This window comes from Mytilus californianus, unplaced genomic scaffold (genome assembly GCF_021869535.1).
Source record: "Mytilus californianus isolate M0D057914Y unplaced genomic scaffold, xbMytCali1.0.p SCAF_2, whole genome shotgun sequence".
In the NCBI taxonomy this organism is placed as follows: Eukaryota; Metazoa; Mollusca; class Bivalvia; order Mytilida; family Mytilidae; genus Mytilus; species Mytilus californianus.
In genome coordinates this window covers 122,408,975-122,426,519 of record NW_026262668.1, presented here as the reverse complement: position 1 = coordinate 122,426,519, position 17,545 = coordinate 122,408,975, and the positions used below count along the sequence as shown (strand labels likewise).

At 30.9% G+C, this 17,545-nt stretch overlaps 1 protein-coding gene across 2 annotated transcripts; it reads right to left on the bottom strand.

Annotated features, from left to right (window-relative positions):
* Positions 1–3,934: 3,934 nt before the first annotated feature.
* Positions 3,935–17,021, bottom strand: LOC127730859 (uncharacterized). 2 transcript variants are annotated; one of them, XM_052239471.1, is made up of 4 exons: positions 16,930–17,021; positions 5,665–5,814; positions 5,260–5,313; positions 3,935–4,331 (listed from the first exon to the last, which is right to left on the bottom strand). In XM_052239471.1, exons 1-4 carry the CDS (start codon positions 16,991–16,993, stop codon positions 4,291–4,293), a joined length of 309 nt encoding a protein of 102 aa, XP_052095431.1. In that variant the 5' UTR covers positions 16,994–17,021; the 3' UTR covers positions 3,935–4,290. The 2 variants fall into 2 exon arrangements, with proteins under 2 accessions (XP_052095431.1, XP_052095432.1); XM_052239472.1 differs by lacking the exon at positions 16,930–17,021 and adding an exon at positions 10,661–10,679.
* Positions 17,022–17,545: the final 524 nt, after the last annotated feature.

Genomic DNA, 17,545 nt, shown 5'->3' with positions numbered 1-17,545 from the left:
ATATGAAAATTGTTGTTCGGCAGTGCAATCGGATGCACTTATCGAGGGTTATGAGGAGAGAGCAAGTTTGTTGTCTCTGAGATGCCAAATATTTCTCTTGGGACCAAGGGCAATTGTTTGTTTCAAAGGGACAACAAACTTACCATTCTCTTCATAACCAGTTGTTAAAGGTGATTCATTTTATCAAACAAAAAAACTTCGAAGAAACATCATTACCTGGCAAAAAAAAGTATTGGTAGCTGGTGTATGAAAAGGCATTTTTGTCCCTGTGTTATTTCTTAATTTTTAAACCGACTTAAATTAGATGACAATGACAAATATAAACAATTATAACGTATAGATTGATTCCCTGTTTTCCTACATTTCAGCAATTAACCTGACGATGTGAAAAGTCTAAGCAACGCGAATAGTCCAAGGCGTCATGTTTGTTGAAAAATAAATATTGATCAGTTTGGGAAATATCATAGCAAAACTTTTGACCGGTTAAATGGTCTTTGAATCTTTTTATTATCAAAAAGTTTTGGAATGAAAAACCGAAAATATGTCATTCTGTTTTAAAAAGAAAAGTTTTATTATATGTAAATGTTCTCACTAGTATCATGGTTGTCATTTGTCATTATGTAACAATGATTTACCAGATCTTGAGTTTATTAACGCAGCAAATCCGAATTGGAAACTTGACGGTTTATTTGTCAGTCAAACAAAAATATTTGTGATTTGAAAAGGTCCTTGAAATAAGAAAGAAAATAAAAAAGATGTTAACTGCTGGTGTAGCTATTTATATATTAAGATATGGTTAGTTTTATTTTCTATCATTTTATGTGACATTTTTTATCTCTTGAGTATATTTACAACACCACATCCAATGTAATTACATGAAATTCTAATGAAAGTTTAATAATGCATTATTTTTAATAGTACACTGTAACTCAAAAATAAACTGCGCCGAATGCAGAACAAAAATTTCTTTTAAATGAAAGTACCATGTATTCAAAAACTGTATTTTAAACTGTATTATAAATATTAATAATATATATGAATTTATGAAAACTAATTACATACACTTATATATTAAATTTCGGAATCCAAATTGTATTCCAAAATAACCAGTGGCACTTATTATTCTTGATATCGTAAAAAATAAAAAACCTTGCAGTCATTTAGGGATAGTTACTATAGTACTGAGTAGACTAGAATAACTGTCAAAAGGGAATTGTTATTAAAATTTGACAAAATAAAATGAAATTATAAACTTGAAAATGAAAATTTGTAGACAGAAGAAATTTAAGATAAAACACCAAACAAATAAGAAACATTAATGAAAAATTAGAAGAAAGTAATGGATTCTTATTTAAATACATACCTTCAACGTGTCGGGTTAGTGTGATCTCAAAGCACATAAACACCAGAAATAATGTCGACACTGATCGTGGAATATCCATGTCTACCTTCCTAAGCGAAGTTTTTCTTATCTTCTTTTTTTTTCTCAATTATCTATACAAGAACTTAAACTTTGCACTGATTTTTTTAACATTTTCAGCCTTTTTTATACAACATGCATTGACACAAATTCAATTAAGTGAATGGTACGTATGATGGGTTAATTCGAAATTAATATGGCGTTACATCTAATCTCTTGGTTTGATTGACGAAAACCTCGGACCAAACCTTTTATTCAAATCACCTTCTTTAATAAAAAAAGAAGTCATTGCAATGTTTTCATTTATGAATGTAAGCTTATATATTAATATATATTATTAGAATTACTGAATCTGATGGCTAACACATGATTAATTGAAACCAACAAATATAAGTTTCAACCTTTACTGACATGAACTCTGATTTATAATTAGTCTATCGGCCCAGATACAAGTCAATAACCTCTACGAAACCGTATTTAATCCTTTAATAGAATTTGCGTAGGTCTGTGTTGATGCAAATGCACCAATAACACATTCGTCATTCTGAACATAATTCATCGAAATAAAATTAAATTTATTTTTGCGTAGATTAATCTTTTGTTGTAATCTTTATTTAAACACTTTTTCATACACATTTTTTTCGGAAATATATGTGCCGTGATTTCATTTAAAAGGTTAAAAAGCTTGAAGAAGAAAATATAATTTTGGCTAGCTTGTTGTATAAATTTAGGGATGGAAAGCTTTTTGAGGTTTTGTTGAGGTATACAAGCATTGACCGGAACATATTTTGTATGAAGCGGCGGTGTTAAAACCAGAAAACCAAGCTTTATATTGCTTTTTTTATATTATCCAACTAATTGTTTTAATGCTTTCATGGAGAGCACGCGTAGTCGTTGGGTGATCCTATGTTTTTTCGGGAATTTAACATCATTTAGGAAACAATGCAATTGTTATCTTTTAAGGAAACTAATGGAATCCTTAAGAAACATATATTTAGGTGGGCTATAAAATGAAGCAGCAGTCTAACAATATAAGTCGATTTATGTCCAAAAATGTTTGTTTTTGTTGCAGTTCAGTGTTTCTGTTGTTCCGTTGTTTTCCTCTTATAGTTGATGTGTTTCCCCCGGTTTTATTTGTGACCCGGAGTTGTTTTCGCTTAATCGATTTATGACTATTGAACAGCGGTATACTACTGTTGCCTTTATTTACAATGTAGTAGTCAGTCTTATTCATTTCAATAAAACTATTTTGAGTGGATGAAATACGTAGAAACTTTCTGACTGCAACTCCCGATTTAATTGGCAGTAGTATTTCAAACATTTTTGACAAATTTTCGCAAAATTTCAAATATACCACATTAGAGAAGCTTTTGATTATGTTATTAGCTATTTGCGAAATGCTGTATTCAAGATTAGATTAATTTTTAATTTGATACAGGATTTTCTTATGTTCCATGCATGTGTATGGAACTGTTACCTGTCACAAGAAGCATTTGTCATATACGTAGACACACAAGGATTATACAAGTCTACGGTATAATGTTATGTAGGGAATCACCATTACCAAGGCGAAATAATTGTTTTGGCAAATTGCATGATCATAGAAGTGCAACAGACATATACATGTTCACTAAACTAGGCTGCTTTGGACCAAATGTTATGGTTTTAGACAATACTTTTAAGAGTACTCTTCCATGACAATCAGAATAGACTTTTGCTAGTGGCGGAGAAGAACATTGTTTTAAGAGAGAAAAGTTGTCATTTTGAAATATTTTAGCTTAACTGCGTCAAACTTATCGAACAAATTTCTTTATGAGATCTGTAATATTTTTTTTTCTGGTACTTGTTACCGTCCTAAGGGAGAAGAATTACTGTGTTGTCAAGTGTGTCAATGTAGAAACGATGGAGTGTAATAGATAAACACTGTAAAAAATTTATCAAACATCTGCAAAAAAACACAACAGTGTATTCGATACTATAAAACAATAACAAATTCCGGAAAATGCTGACATTATTTGTACCATTTTTGCAAAACGAGGCTACCTGAGCTTTTTTCATATTTCATAGTGAGTACAACTGTTTTCTGATATTTTGAAACATTGGTCATTAATATTGTTTTTCTTTTTTTTTCTTTTTTTAAATAGAAATCAACACAAATTTGTTTACCTAGGACGTGGATACCAAATTTAACAGTAATGTAAACAGCAATTTAAGTATTAAGGCAACAGTAGTTTACCGATGTTCAAATCTTATAAATCGATTAAGAAGACAAACCAAGGTAAGAAACACAAACGGAAGGAATCGCATGAAAACCTGATAAAGCGTCCTGCTATGCCTGTATATCCCGTCATGCGAATCCACACTCAGTCAAAATTTCACAATCGGGAATAGGACACAAACGGTTAAATTACAGTCCATATGCCTATTTCCATATCTAAATATCTAAGACTACTATGACATGTATTACGTATTACTTAAGTAGCAGAATACCAGTAGACGATATTAATAAGTATGTTATACGAATATTTCAAAAGTTTATTTGTACACTGGTATTTGAATAGCAAAATTGCTGATTAAAGGATAATACATATGCAGAATGAAAAGTATAATGCCTCAAAAACAAATTTTTAAGGTGTACTTGATATGAGAGAGAGAAAAAAACAAAGCCAACAAATCCGTTAAAGTTCTTTTCGAAGTTTTAAATGTAAATTCATTCGAAAATATAAACAACTTATACAAGAAAAATCTTATCTCTAACAACTTTCATGTTAATCAAAATGTTGAAATTGAATTACTATTTTTGTTTTCTTATTTGCTTGTTAATGTTTGTTAACACTAGAAGCGTAAATATGATGATGAATATTGATTCTTTATTTTCTTCCAATTCCTGCTCCACCAAAAGCTCCAATACCTGCAAAGATATTTTTCATATAAACATATACTTTACGCATTTAATAATATATATGTACATCATAGGCCATGAATTACACTTCAACAAGATTCTATGATATAATACTACAAAATATCATATCAGTTTCTTGGTACTCTATCAATAGTAGCTCTTTTTGTACTATTCATTGTTATCTTAGTGCATTGTGTATTATGTTTTAAAAGGATTAAGACTTTAACGAAATATGTTGTGTATTTTTCCTATTCTTTAAATACTTTTTTCCTGTAATGTTTAGTAGTTGCTTTTATCAGTCTGTACACATTTTGATCCATTAGTATATGGTGGATAGTTGTCTCATTTGGCAAAAACACAACAACTCCTTATTTCAGTCTTTAAAAAAGAAGAGTGAGGAGATATCATGATGGAAACCAAAAACATAAGTCGAACAAAAGCTGACAAAACCTTGATCGAATGAAAAAGTACGAATATACAAACGGTAGTCATTTGTGACACTAACTTTTCACAACGATCAACCAAATTAGTATGGCGCATGTAAAACTTAAGCTTTATTATATTAACCCTTTGTACGAAATTTTCGTTGTAATTAGCAACCATCTCCGGAAATAATGATAGGAAAAGCAAGCCCTGGGATATTGTTTCAACGCCATATGCAGGCGCTGCTGGCTGTTCCTAAAGAGAAATTAAAAATTTACAATAGGAAAATTAAAAATCATCCTTTTGTCTTCAGGTTCAGTTCTGAGCCGATCCTTATTCCCACAAATTTGATGCAGACTTAATTGGATCTGTATTCATAATTTCAAGTTCAGGTAAAACAATATGCGATCAATATTTATCGAAAATATTCAATAAAAAAGATGCCATCGTTTTAGTGAAAAGTAAAGTTTAAGAAATGAAAATGTTAGTCTATTTAATAACAATTACAACTTACCATTTACTCTACAACTTTCAGTATCGGAGTCGTAGATTTCGTCATTCCCACATTCTATAAAAAAATAAAGCAGCTAAATTGTACAATGTATGTGCAACATCATGTAGGCCCTTAAACCAACCTATATTTGTTAAATCAAATAAAGTTGAATCTATCCGCTATGTAATTGAAATTAAAAAAATAAAAACATAAAATAAGCAAAATCTTTACAATTGCGAGGATATGTTAAGTTGGTGTTCGATATTTTAGATTAAACACGATTCATGAATTCATTCTTTTAAAGTAGTGGTCTATATAGTGAACTCTTTTCATAGTGTACTAAGAAAAGTAAAATAAAATTGCATATCTATATACAGCTGTATGCATTTTCAAGAGAACAATCCTGACACAGAAGAAGTAACGTACTTTTGCATTTTCCTGTAGTTGCATTGTACACTTTATTTTTCTTTGCACATTTAGCAGCTTTCGAAATTCTAGTTTCGAGAAGATTCAAATCAGAACTCTCTATTGTATTAAGGTTTTTCAGGACTCGCAATAATCCATATTCCTTTCTTCCTGAAAAAAACAAACAATTTCATTGAAATTTAAACATTTTGTTTATATATATTTATTTTAGATCCCTGTGAACTTCTTCAGTTCTTGATATTTTCCTCGATATTGACACAGATGGACAACCGCAAACTAAAGTCTATGTTAAATGTGATGGTTACAACTGTTCAATTGTCAACTTCCCTTCTCTCAGCAGTAACATATCTCAGTTATACCAATTTAGTAGCAATATACCAACTTCATCTGCATACGGTATATACATATCCCAACTCATTCGGTATTCAAGAGCTTGCAGCTGCTACTCAGACTTTGTAAAACGTCACCAGTGTCTGAGCAGAAAGTTGATGAACCAGGGTTATACCAAAGAACGTCTCGTCCTTTTTCTAAAAAAATTCATCGGAAGATACCAAGACCTTGTTGATAACTATTCCGTATCAACTTCACAAATAATACATGATGGTCTTGATTTATAGATTCTAGGTACTGACGTTGATTTCACAATTACGTGTTATAGTGTTCTTTTATTTGTCTTTTTCAATGTGGGTTTTTAAATAATTACAAATTTTGATTCCTAAATCTTATAAATTAAATGATTCAAACCAATCATAGTGTAGACATATTTCATTCTACATTCATAATATTCAATGTTGATATGGTAAATAATTATTATACCAAAATGTGGTTTATAAATAGCAAATTATGATGATATACTAATCATTCATTTAACAGAAGAAAAATTTGTGTAATGTCATCTGTTGGAATATATTAAGTATTACACATGGACAGGATGTTCCCCATAAAATTAAGGTATTCCACACCCCAGAGTACATGCAACTGTCAAATAGAAGTTATTGCTTTACCTGTAATCAGCCATACAACTTATCAGTTGACCGACCATGCCACTACAATTTAAAAAGTTTGTTGATAGATGAAAATGAAAATCATCATTTTGATAAAAAAAAAAAATTGAATTGAAATTGATGTTCTTCATCAAAATTATGAAGTTAATTATTTTAACATAAAAACAAATTGAATAATTCCCAAAGATTAAAAGAAAATTATTATCTACTCCAGGAATAATAAAAAAAATGTATTTATAATGGGTCCCATCAATGATTTCTATAGAAATCATCGGTCTAATGAAATGGCTCTCAAACAGACATGCATAATATAGATCTAAACATTTTTTTCTTTTCAGGAAGGAGTTATCACAAATATTTATTTTTGATAAAAAATATAAAATTCAACACTCAAATTTGAATAAAATATGTTTTTGGGTTGTTCTAAAAAATGAATAAAGTTTTTGAATCAAGATGGGAACAAATTCTTTGACCTAAACGAAAGCCCCCCCCCCCCCCCCCCCCCCCCTCTTTTTTTAGCCACACAAACCCAAAAGATGAATTGTGGGGTCCAAAAGAGATACAAGACACCTATTTTAGTAAAGCAAATTTGACTGGCAGTTTTGCGAACGGCAAAAATCTAAATGCTGTTTGTCAATACCTTCGACTTATATTCCAAGTGAAAATAATTACTTAATTGTTTAATAAAAATAAATCAAAATTAAACTACATGGGGGATTATTCAGGGTATTCCAACTTAGTTGCACCAAAAGGGTATCTTACTATACCAAATTAATCCTTGATTCTTCAAAGTTTAGTTTAGCCATAATAAAAAGGAGTATATAACAGCAATAGAATGTCATAAACAGTGCAGAATAAGTCTGTTCACATTTCAGGCGAAATTTATACTGTTGATATAGTGTCAAGACATATTTAAGACGTCAAGAATGTGTCGAGACATATTCAGACATTATTTAGAATGTCAAGAATATGTCGAGACATATTCAGACATTATTAAGAATGTCAAGAATATGTCAAGACAGATCGAGACAAATTTAAGACAGTCAAGAATTGGTCGAGACTAATCCAGACTCTTATCAGATGATACAGGAAGTGTCGAGAAATTTTAAGACAATGTTCATACTGTCAAGACACTTGTCAAGAAAAATCAAGAACCTTATTAGACAAATTCAACCTATGTCAAGAATTTTTTTAAATTATTCAGACAAATTAAGAATGTCGAGTAAAAATTCATGCAAATTCAGACAAAAACTGGTCTTTTCAGACTTTTTGACTTTTGTAGTGTATGTTTCACGGTCGATATCACGGACTGGTTGACCGTTACGATGTTTCGGTGTCTCTGTTTTAACGTTGTCATGAAGAGCACGTGAAGTCATAAATGTAGCATTGATACCGGGGGAAATTTTATAAAGGTATAAAATGCATCATCCATGACTGCACGTGCCTCGCCAAAGTTATAAGGAATCGTATGAAACGTCTTTGTAATGTTTTTATAATTGTGTAAAAGCTATACATCAACTACATTTTGGTAAATATAAACAAAATATTGGTTTATAGAACCACTTATTCGGGCTCGGTCGGAAAGAACATAACAAAAAAGTTTTACATACTCAAACAAAATAGTTCGTATGCATAGTTGTAACTTTGTAAAAAGGTAAGCATATTTGGGTAGTTTTGGTATCAGATTAAAGCTTAAGCTTTTTAACAGTTTAGTAATCGTACGGCCTTCAACGATGCGAAAAAACTCACTCATTATAGTATGTTATAAAAAGGCTCCGACAATTTTCGACAAACAAATATGACATACATGAACCAACGATAACCACTGAATTAAAAGCACTTTACTTGGGAAATACACATAGGTTAAACATGTGTGTAAGCGCTCAACCCTCCCTAACCCAGAACAGTTGTGTAACAGCGTAACATAAGTACTTACAAACTGTAAAAATCAGTTGCAAAAGGCTGAACCCGATACATCGGTACGAAGCATAAAAATAAACAACTGCCATAAAAACAATAACACTAAGCACCGATATAAGAGTACTCGAAGATACTGAAAGCTAATTCAAAGCCAGTTACAACTAATAAATAAATTATGTTCTCCAAGACTGAAGTATCAATCAGTACACATCCAAGGGATTAAATGCCAGACGTCGTAAACATAATCTTTATTTAAACTTAAGATAAAATAGCTAAGAATTCTTGAAATCGCAGAATTTAACATCGAAAGCAATGGGGCCATGAATTAGTTATTTTATTCCATAATAACTCCAATACCTCTTTAATCGAAGAAGGTAAACATTATAGATTAATTGATAGGGATACCAATATATATCAACCTATCAAGCCATCATACAAAATGTCCATATTTCGCAAGAAAAAAATCATATGACATTTGTACGTTTCTTCTTTTTTCTACAGTTGCAATGGAGGTAATAACGTCGTTAACGGTAAATGATGTATTTCGCGAAGTCAAAATGAGAAATAATGGAAAAAGATGTATTTTTCCACTGATTTTAAATATGAGCTTGAAAACGAGTATATGGACCCCTGTTATTTGACATTATTATTTGTTCAATTTTTTATGAAAAAATCATTGATGAATTTTTTTGAAGGGGCACAATATTTTCAATAATACCATGAAAATCATGTTCATAAGCTGCGATTTAGACAAAAAATTCAAATACAATTTTGTTTTGTTTCAAACAATTATATAAGCGGTTTCGCTTTTAGCAGTCAATTTGGGCAGAATAAGATAAACAAAAACTCGTTTGAATCCGTATTTATGTAACCCTGGCTTTACCAATAGGTAAAGATGGGTAACGCATGCCCTAAACGTGTCCATTTATTGTAAAGAAAATAATGTCAACATTGAAAAGTGAAACAAGGGAGCCAATATAAAAAAAAAACCATTTTTTTGGCCGATTCGGCCCACAAAAAAACATTCATATACAGGTAAAGCGATGATTTACATTTGTAAAATCTATGGCATGAAATCAAAAATTACACAACTCCACGTGCTTCTCCGTCTATTTCTATTTCTATGTATGCTTATATCGGGTCGAATGACTGTCGGCAGTCTTCGTATGTAATCTCGATGGTTAAGTAGATGGCAAATAGTCTAAAAATGCACACGAAATACTGGAAATACTGATACATTATAACGAGTCCATGCATTTTTAATTGTTTCTTTTGAACTTTTTGTAATTTGGATTTTCGTTTAGTATGTTATGAATAAAATATAAGAATTTAAGTTAAATCGGTGATCATGAATTTTTACAGCTAATGCGCCTTTAGATTAAAATATTTTTGTATGTATCAAAAATGCCGTATTTTTTTAAATACAATCTATTTAAATGGATCATTTCCAAAGAAGTGTTACACAAATTTAAAGTATAATATTGTAAAGAGGATATTTCAAATATTTTTTTCACAAAAATCCGCTTGTGTTTATCGTTTGGAACAATAATTTTACAGATTACCTTAGTTGTGTTCGGCAAAACCTTTCGGAATTTTGTGTCCTCAATGCTCTTCAACTTTGCATTTTTTTGGCCTTTCTAAATTTTGTGATTCGAGTGTCACTGATGAGTATTATGTAAACGAAACGCACTTCTGGCGTACAAAATTTTAATCCTGGTATCTATGAAAAGTTTAATTAGGTAGGTCTGCCCAAATGACAGAAATGTGTTAATGGTATTATTGTCAAAAATTGCGACCTCATTTATAAGTAGCACATAAAGTTTTTGTTATTGATTACGAGGAAGAATCTATCTAAATGTAAGTTTGGTCTCTTTCGAGGTCAAAATATATGAAATTCTAATAACAAAAATGACTGAGCTAAAAAAAAAGGCATAAATGATCAGAATGAGCACCAGATCAGGAAACTAGGAGACACTATTAACACAATAATTTCGGAAACGGCAAACAAACAACTAAATAAAACAAAATGAAAATTTTGAAAAGAATATCAAGATATAAACATTCTCACTTACTTTCATAACCCATCGATGTAGAAATCACTAATATGAAAAGCAGACCTTTTCCAAAATAAAACATCCTCACGTATTGACTGTTTTTGGCTTAATGTCCTGTTTAAAAGTATCTGATTTAAACATTGATAATTAAACCTATAAGTGGTTAAAGTTAAACAAAATAAATATTTATATGTATATATTTATTGCTACTGGCGTATAAATAATTACTGATTTCACGTGATAAAGTAATGGAAACGTGTTATCTAAATATTATTTATACATTTGGTTATACTAATCATTAAATGCCAGTCTTTGTAAGAATCAGGCAATTTAGAAGAATTTCAAAACATGGCCGAAAAAATTCGCCGACCTAGCATCCTATTCTAAAAGTACCCTTATCCTGAGTAAGAAATGGTAGGTCTTTTGTGTCTGCGTGTCTAGTAATTCGAGAAATATCAAGTCAACTTTTGGTTAGAATGATAGCAAATGACGGAGTTATCTCCCCTTAATTGTTAATTTCTAGTGCATTTCCACCATATTATATCATGAATTACCAGACCAGGAAAAGGAAACGAATGTTATATTCGTGCACCAGTATACATTTTGAACTTGTACTTGTACATCCCGCCATTGTGTTGTTGTGCTGTGGTTATTTTTTGTATTCTTGTGTTTCATTTTGCGTATGTGCTTTGTCTATATGCCATTTTGTTTTTCTTTATTGACATATTTGTTTGTTTTTATGATGATTGAGGTTTTAACACAATGTTGACTGCTGTACCCCTATTTTTGACATTTTTACCAATTATGTCTGTTTGTTTTGTTCACATATTGTTGTCAATATAATGGAATTTTATGCGACTGTCATACAAGTGAGAGGTTTAGCTAGCTATAAAACCAGGTTTAAACCACCATTTTCTACATAAGGAAATGCCTATACCAAGTAAGGAATATGACAGTTGTTTTCTTTTCGTTTGATATGTTTAAGCTTTTGATTTTGCCACTTGTTAAGGGACTTTCCGTTTTCAATTTTCCTTGGAGTTCGGTATTTTTGTTGTTTTACTTTTTACAACCGTTATGTTATTACATGTTGAAATTATACGAGTGGTGCTAGACGTTCAGACACCACTTACAACAATGTACTATTGTCGGGACACTTGCGGTGTCCCGAGCCCAATCGGGTCCGCCTGAATATAAAAAATAGCCAGCGTGGGGGACCCAGGTAGCCCGGATACTGACGTTAGTAACTACAGACATCCTTGAAATCTGTCAACTGAACTTTTATACATCTATCTTTAACTTTGGTAATAATTAACGTTTACAACGTAAGGAAATATATTGTCATATGCAACAACCAAAGGTATAATGGAGTTAATAAATATTTAAACTTATACTGATCTATACCTGTTTATCGAATATCTAACTAGGGGAAAATATGACGTGGGTACGAGTAACTAACACAAGAATCATCACAAAGCATACGCCCGTTACAATACGAACTTCATTAACAGGGGTGAACTACTTGCACAAAAATTGCTCCTCTAGTGTTATGAGGAAGAACGACTTAAATCTACTATCACTACAAAAGTCTAAAAGTCTGAAAAGACCAGTTTTTGACTTAATTTGCATGAACTTTTACTCGACATTCTCCAAAAGTATGGCTTGTGTCTTAATTTTTCTTGACAAATTCTCATTTATATTAAATTTGTATGAAATTTACTCGACATATTCTCGACATTCTGAATATGGTCTTAAAATTTCTTGACAAATTCTTGACATTTGAATACTGTCTTGAAATTTCTCGACATATTCTCGACATTCTTATTTTTTCTCAGTATGGCTTGACATATTCTGAACATTTTGAATCGTGTCTTAAATTTACTTGACAGTTCTGAGTTTTACAAATCATGACCAATATTCATGATATAACTTTAATCTTTATTTCTCTTTATATGATATACTGTTGTTTCAAGTTACACTTCTTTACAACAAAAATAAAAGTTGGGCATGTAAAAAAATTGAAAATTTGGGTATATAAATATTTTTACAAATGCAAATATGGCTATGAAGTCTAAAGTATAAAATAATTCAAATGTGGGTGTGTTGATATAAAACAATTTCAATGTGGGTTTTTAAATAATTACAAATTTTGATTCCTAAATCTTATAAATTAAATAATTCAAACCAATCATAGTGTAGACATATTTCATTCTACATTCATAATATTCAATGTTGATATGGTAAATAATTATTATACCAAAATGTGGTTTATAAATAGCAAATTATGATGATATACTAATCATTCATTTAACAGAAGAAAAATTTGTGTAATGTCATCTGTTGGAATATATTAAGTATTACACATGGACAGGATGTTCCCCATAAAATTAAGGTATACCACACCCCAGAGTACATGCAACTGTCAAATAGAAGTTATTGCTTTACCTGTAATCAGCCATACAACTTATCAGTTGACCGACCATGCCACTACAATTTAAAAAGTTTGTTGATAGATGAAAATGAAAATCATCATCTTGATAAAAAAAAAATTGAATTGAAATTGATGTTCTTCATCAAAATTATGAAGTTAATTATTTTAACATAAAAACAAATTGAATAATTCCCAAAGATTAAAAGACATGCATAATATAGATCCAAACATTTTTTTCTTTTCAGGAAGGAGTTATCACAAATATTTATTTTTGATAAAAATTATAAAATTCAACGCTCAAATTTGAATAAAAAATGTTTTTGGGTTGTTCTAAAAAATGAATAAGGTTTTTGAATCAAGATGGGAACAAATTCTTTGACCTAAACGAAAGCCAATCCCCCCACCCCCCCCCCCCCCTCTTTTTTTAGCCAAACAAACCCAAAAGATGAATTGTGGGGTCCAAAAGAGATACAAGACACCTATTTTAGTAAAGCAAATTTGACTGGCAGTTTGTCAATGCCTTCGACTTATATTCCAAGTGAAAACAATTACTTAATTGTTTAATAAAAATAAATCAAAATTAAACTACATGGGGGATTATTCAGGGTATTCCAACTTAGTTGCACCAAAAGGGTATCTTACTATACCAAATTAATCCTTGATTCTTCAAAGTTTAGTTTAGCCATAATAAAAAGGAGTATATAACAGCAATAGAATGTCATAAACAGTGCAGAATAAGTCTGTTCACATTTCAGGCGAAATTTATACTGTTGATATAGTGTCAAGACATATTTAAGACGTCAAGAATGTGTCGAGACATATTCAGACATTATTTAGAATGTCAAGAATATGTCGAGACATATTCAGACATTATTAAGAAGGTCAAGAATATGTCAAGACAGATCGAGACAAATTTAAGACAGTCAAGAATTGGTCGAGACTAATCCAGACTCTTATCAGATGATACAGGAAGTGTCGAGAAATTTTAAGACAATGTTCATACTGTCAAGACACTTGTCAAGAAAAATCAAGAACCTTATTAGACAAATTCATACTATGTCAAGAATTTTTTTAAATTATTCAGACAAATTAAGAATGTCGAGTAAAAATTCATGCAAATTCAGACAAAAACTGGTCTTTTCAGACTTTTTGAATTTTGTAGTGTATGTTTCACGGTCGATATCACGGACTGGTTGACCGTTACGATGTTTCGGTGTCTCTGTTTTAACGTTGTCATGAAGAGCACGTGAAGTCATAAATGTTGCATTGATACCGGGGGAAATTTTATAAAGGTATAAAATGCATCATCCATGACTGCACGTGCCTCGCCAAAGTTATAAGGAATCGTATGAAACGCCTTGTAATGTTTTTATAATTGTGTAAAAGCTATACATCAACTACATTTTGGTAAATATAAACAAAATATTGGTTTATAGAACCACTTATTCGGGCTCGGTCGGAAAGAACATAACAAAAAAGTTTTACATACTCAAACAAAATAGTTCGTATGCATAGTTGTAACTTTGTAAAAAGGTAAGCATATTTGGGTAGTTTTGGTATCAGATTAAAGCTTAAGCTTTTTAACAGTTAAGTAATTGTACGGCCTTCAACGATGCGAAAAAACTCACTCATTATAGTATGTTATAAAAAGGCTCCGACAATTTTCGACAAACAAATATGACATACATGAACCAACGATATCCACTGAATTAAAAGCACCATACTTGGGAAATACACATAGGTTAAACATGTGTGTAAGCGCTCAACCCTCCCTAACCCAGAACAGTTGTGTAACAGCATAACATAAGTACTTGCAAACTGTAAAAATCAGTTGCAAAAGGCTGAACCCGATACATCGGTACGAAGCATAAAAATAAACAACTGCCATAAAAACAATAACACTAAGCACCGATATAAGAGTACTCGAAGATACTGAAAGCTAATTCAAAGCCAGTTACAACTAATAAATAAATTATGTTCTCCAAGACTGAAGTATCAATCAGTACACATCCAAGGGATTAAATGCCAGACGTCGTAAACATAATCTTTATTTAAACTTAAGATAAAATAGCTAAGAATTCTCGAAATCGCAGAATTTAACATCGAAAGCAATGGGGCCATGAATTAGTTATTTTATTCCATAATAACTCCAATACCTCTTTAATCGAAGAAGGTAAACATTATAGATTAATTGATAGGGATACCAATATATATCAACCTATCAAGCCATCATACAAAATGTCCATATTTCGCAAGAAAAAAATCATATGACATTTGTACGTTTCTTCTTTTTTCTACAGTTGCAATGGAGGTAATAACGTCGTTAACGGTAAATGATGTATTTCGCGAAGTCAAAATGAGAAATAATGGAAAAAGATGTATTTTTCCACTGATTTTAAATATTAGCTTGAAAACGAGTATATGGACCCCTGTTATTTGACATTATTATTTGTTCAATTTTTTATGAAAAAATCATTGATGAATTTTTTTGAAGGGGCACAATATTTTCAATAATACCATGAAAATCATGTTCATAAGCTGCGATTTAGACAAAAAATTCAAATACGATTTTGTTTTGTTTCAAACAATTATAAAAGCGGTTTCGCTATTAGCAGTCAATTTGGGCAGAATAAGATAAAAAAAAAATCCGTATTTATGTAACCCTGGCTTTACCAATAGGTAAAGATGGGTAACGCATGCCCTTAACGTGTCCATTTATTGTAAAGAAAATAATGTCAACATTGAAAAGTGAAACAAGGGAGCCAATATAAAAAAAAATATTTCTTTGGCCGATTCTGCCCACAATAAATCATTCATATACAGGTAAAGCGATGATTTACATTTGTAAAATCTATGGCATGAAATCAAAAATTACACAACTCCACGTGCTTCTCCGTCTATTTCTATTTCTATGTATGCTTATATCGGGTCGAATGACTGTCGGCAGTCTTCGTATGTAATCTCGATGGTTAAGTAGATGGCAAATAGTCTAAAAATGCACACGAAATACTGGAAATACTGATACATTATAACGAGTCCATGCATTTTTAATTGTTTCTTTTGAACTTTTTGTAATTTGGATTTTCGTTTAGTATGTTATGAATAAAATATAAGAATTTAAGTTAAATCGGTGATCATGAATTTTTACAGCTAATGCGCCTTTAGATTAAAATATTTTTGTATGTATCAAAAATGCCGTATTTTTTTAAATACAATCTATTTAAATGGATCATTTCCAAAGAAGTGTTACACAAATTTAAAGTATAATATTGTAAAGAGGATATTTCAAATATTTTTTTCACAAAAATCCGCTTGTGTTTATCGTTTGGAACAATAATTTTACAGATTACCTTAGTTGTGTTCGGCAAAACCTTTCGGAATTTTGTGTCCTCAATGCTCTTCAACTTTGCATTTTTTTGGCCTTTCTAAATTTTGTGATTCGAGTGTCACTGATGAGTATTATGTAAACGAAACGCACTTCTGGCGTACAAAATTTTAATCCTGGTATCTATGAAAAGTTTAATTAGGTAGGTCTGCCCAAATGACAGAAATGTGTTAATGGTATTATTGTCAAAAATTGCGACCTCATTTATAAGTAGCACATAAAGTTTTTGTTATTGATTACGAGGAAGAATCTTTCTAAATGTAAGTTTGGTCTCTTTCGAGGTCAAAATATATGAAATTCTAATAACAAAAATGACTGAGCTAAAAAAAAGGCATAAATGATCAGAATGAGCACCAGATCAGGAAACTAGGAGACACTATTAACACAATAATTTCGGAAACGGCAAACAAACAACTAAATAAAACAAAATGAAAATTTTGAAAAGAATATCAAGATATAAACATTCTCACTTACTTTCATAACCCATCGATGTAGAAATCACTAAAATGAAAAGCAGACCTTTTCCAAAATAAAACATCCTCACGTATTGACTGTTTTTGGCTTAATGTCCTGTTTAAAAGTATCTGATTTAAACATTGATAATTAAACCTATAAGTGGTTAAAGTTAAACAAAATAAATATTTATATGTATATATTTATTGCTACTGGCGTATAAACAATTACTGATTTCACGTGATAAAGTAATGGAAACGTGTTATCTAAATATTATTTATACATTTGGTTATACTAATCATTAAATGCCAGTCTTTGTAAGAATCAGGCAATTTAGAAGAATTTCAAAACATGGCCGAAAAAATTCGCCGACCTAGCATCCTATTCTAAAAGTACCCTTATCCTGAGTAAGAAATGGTAGGTCTTTTGTGTCTGCGTGTCTAGTAATTCGAGAAATATCAAGATAACTTTTGGTTAGAATGATAGCAAATGACGGAGTTATCTCCCCTTAATTGTTAATTTCTAGTGCATTTCCACCATATTATATCATGAACTACCAGACCAGGAAAAGGAAACGAATGTTATATTCGTGCACCAGTATACATTTTGAACTTAAATTAATGTAAAGTTGAGCGGC

What these genes read in the sequence shown, in the direction of transcription:
- LOC127730859 (XM_052239471.1), bottom strand. Translation starts at nt 16,993, where the DNA reads ATGTTTTATTTTGGAAAAGGTCTGCTTTTCATTTTAGTGATTTCTACA. An exon ending in TACATCGATGGGTTATGAAA is followed by an intron (nt 5,815 to 16,929) that starts GTAAGTGAGAAT and finishes TGTTTTTTTCAG; the next exon opens with GAAGAAAGGAATATGGATTA. An exon ending in AACTACAGGAAAATGCAAAA is followed by an intron (nt 5,314 to 5,664) that starts GTACGTTACTTC and finishes ATTTTTTTATAG; the next exon opens with AATGTGGGAATGACGAAATC.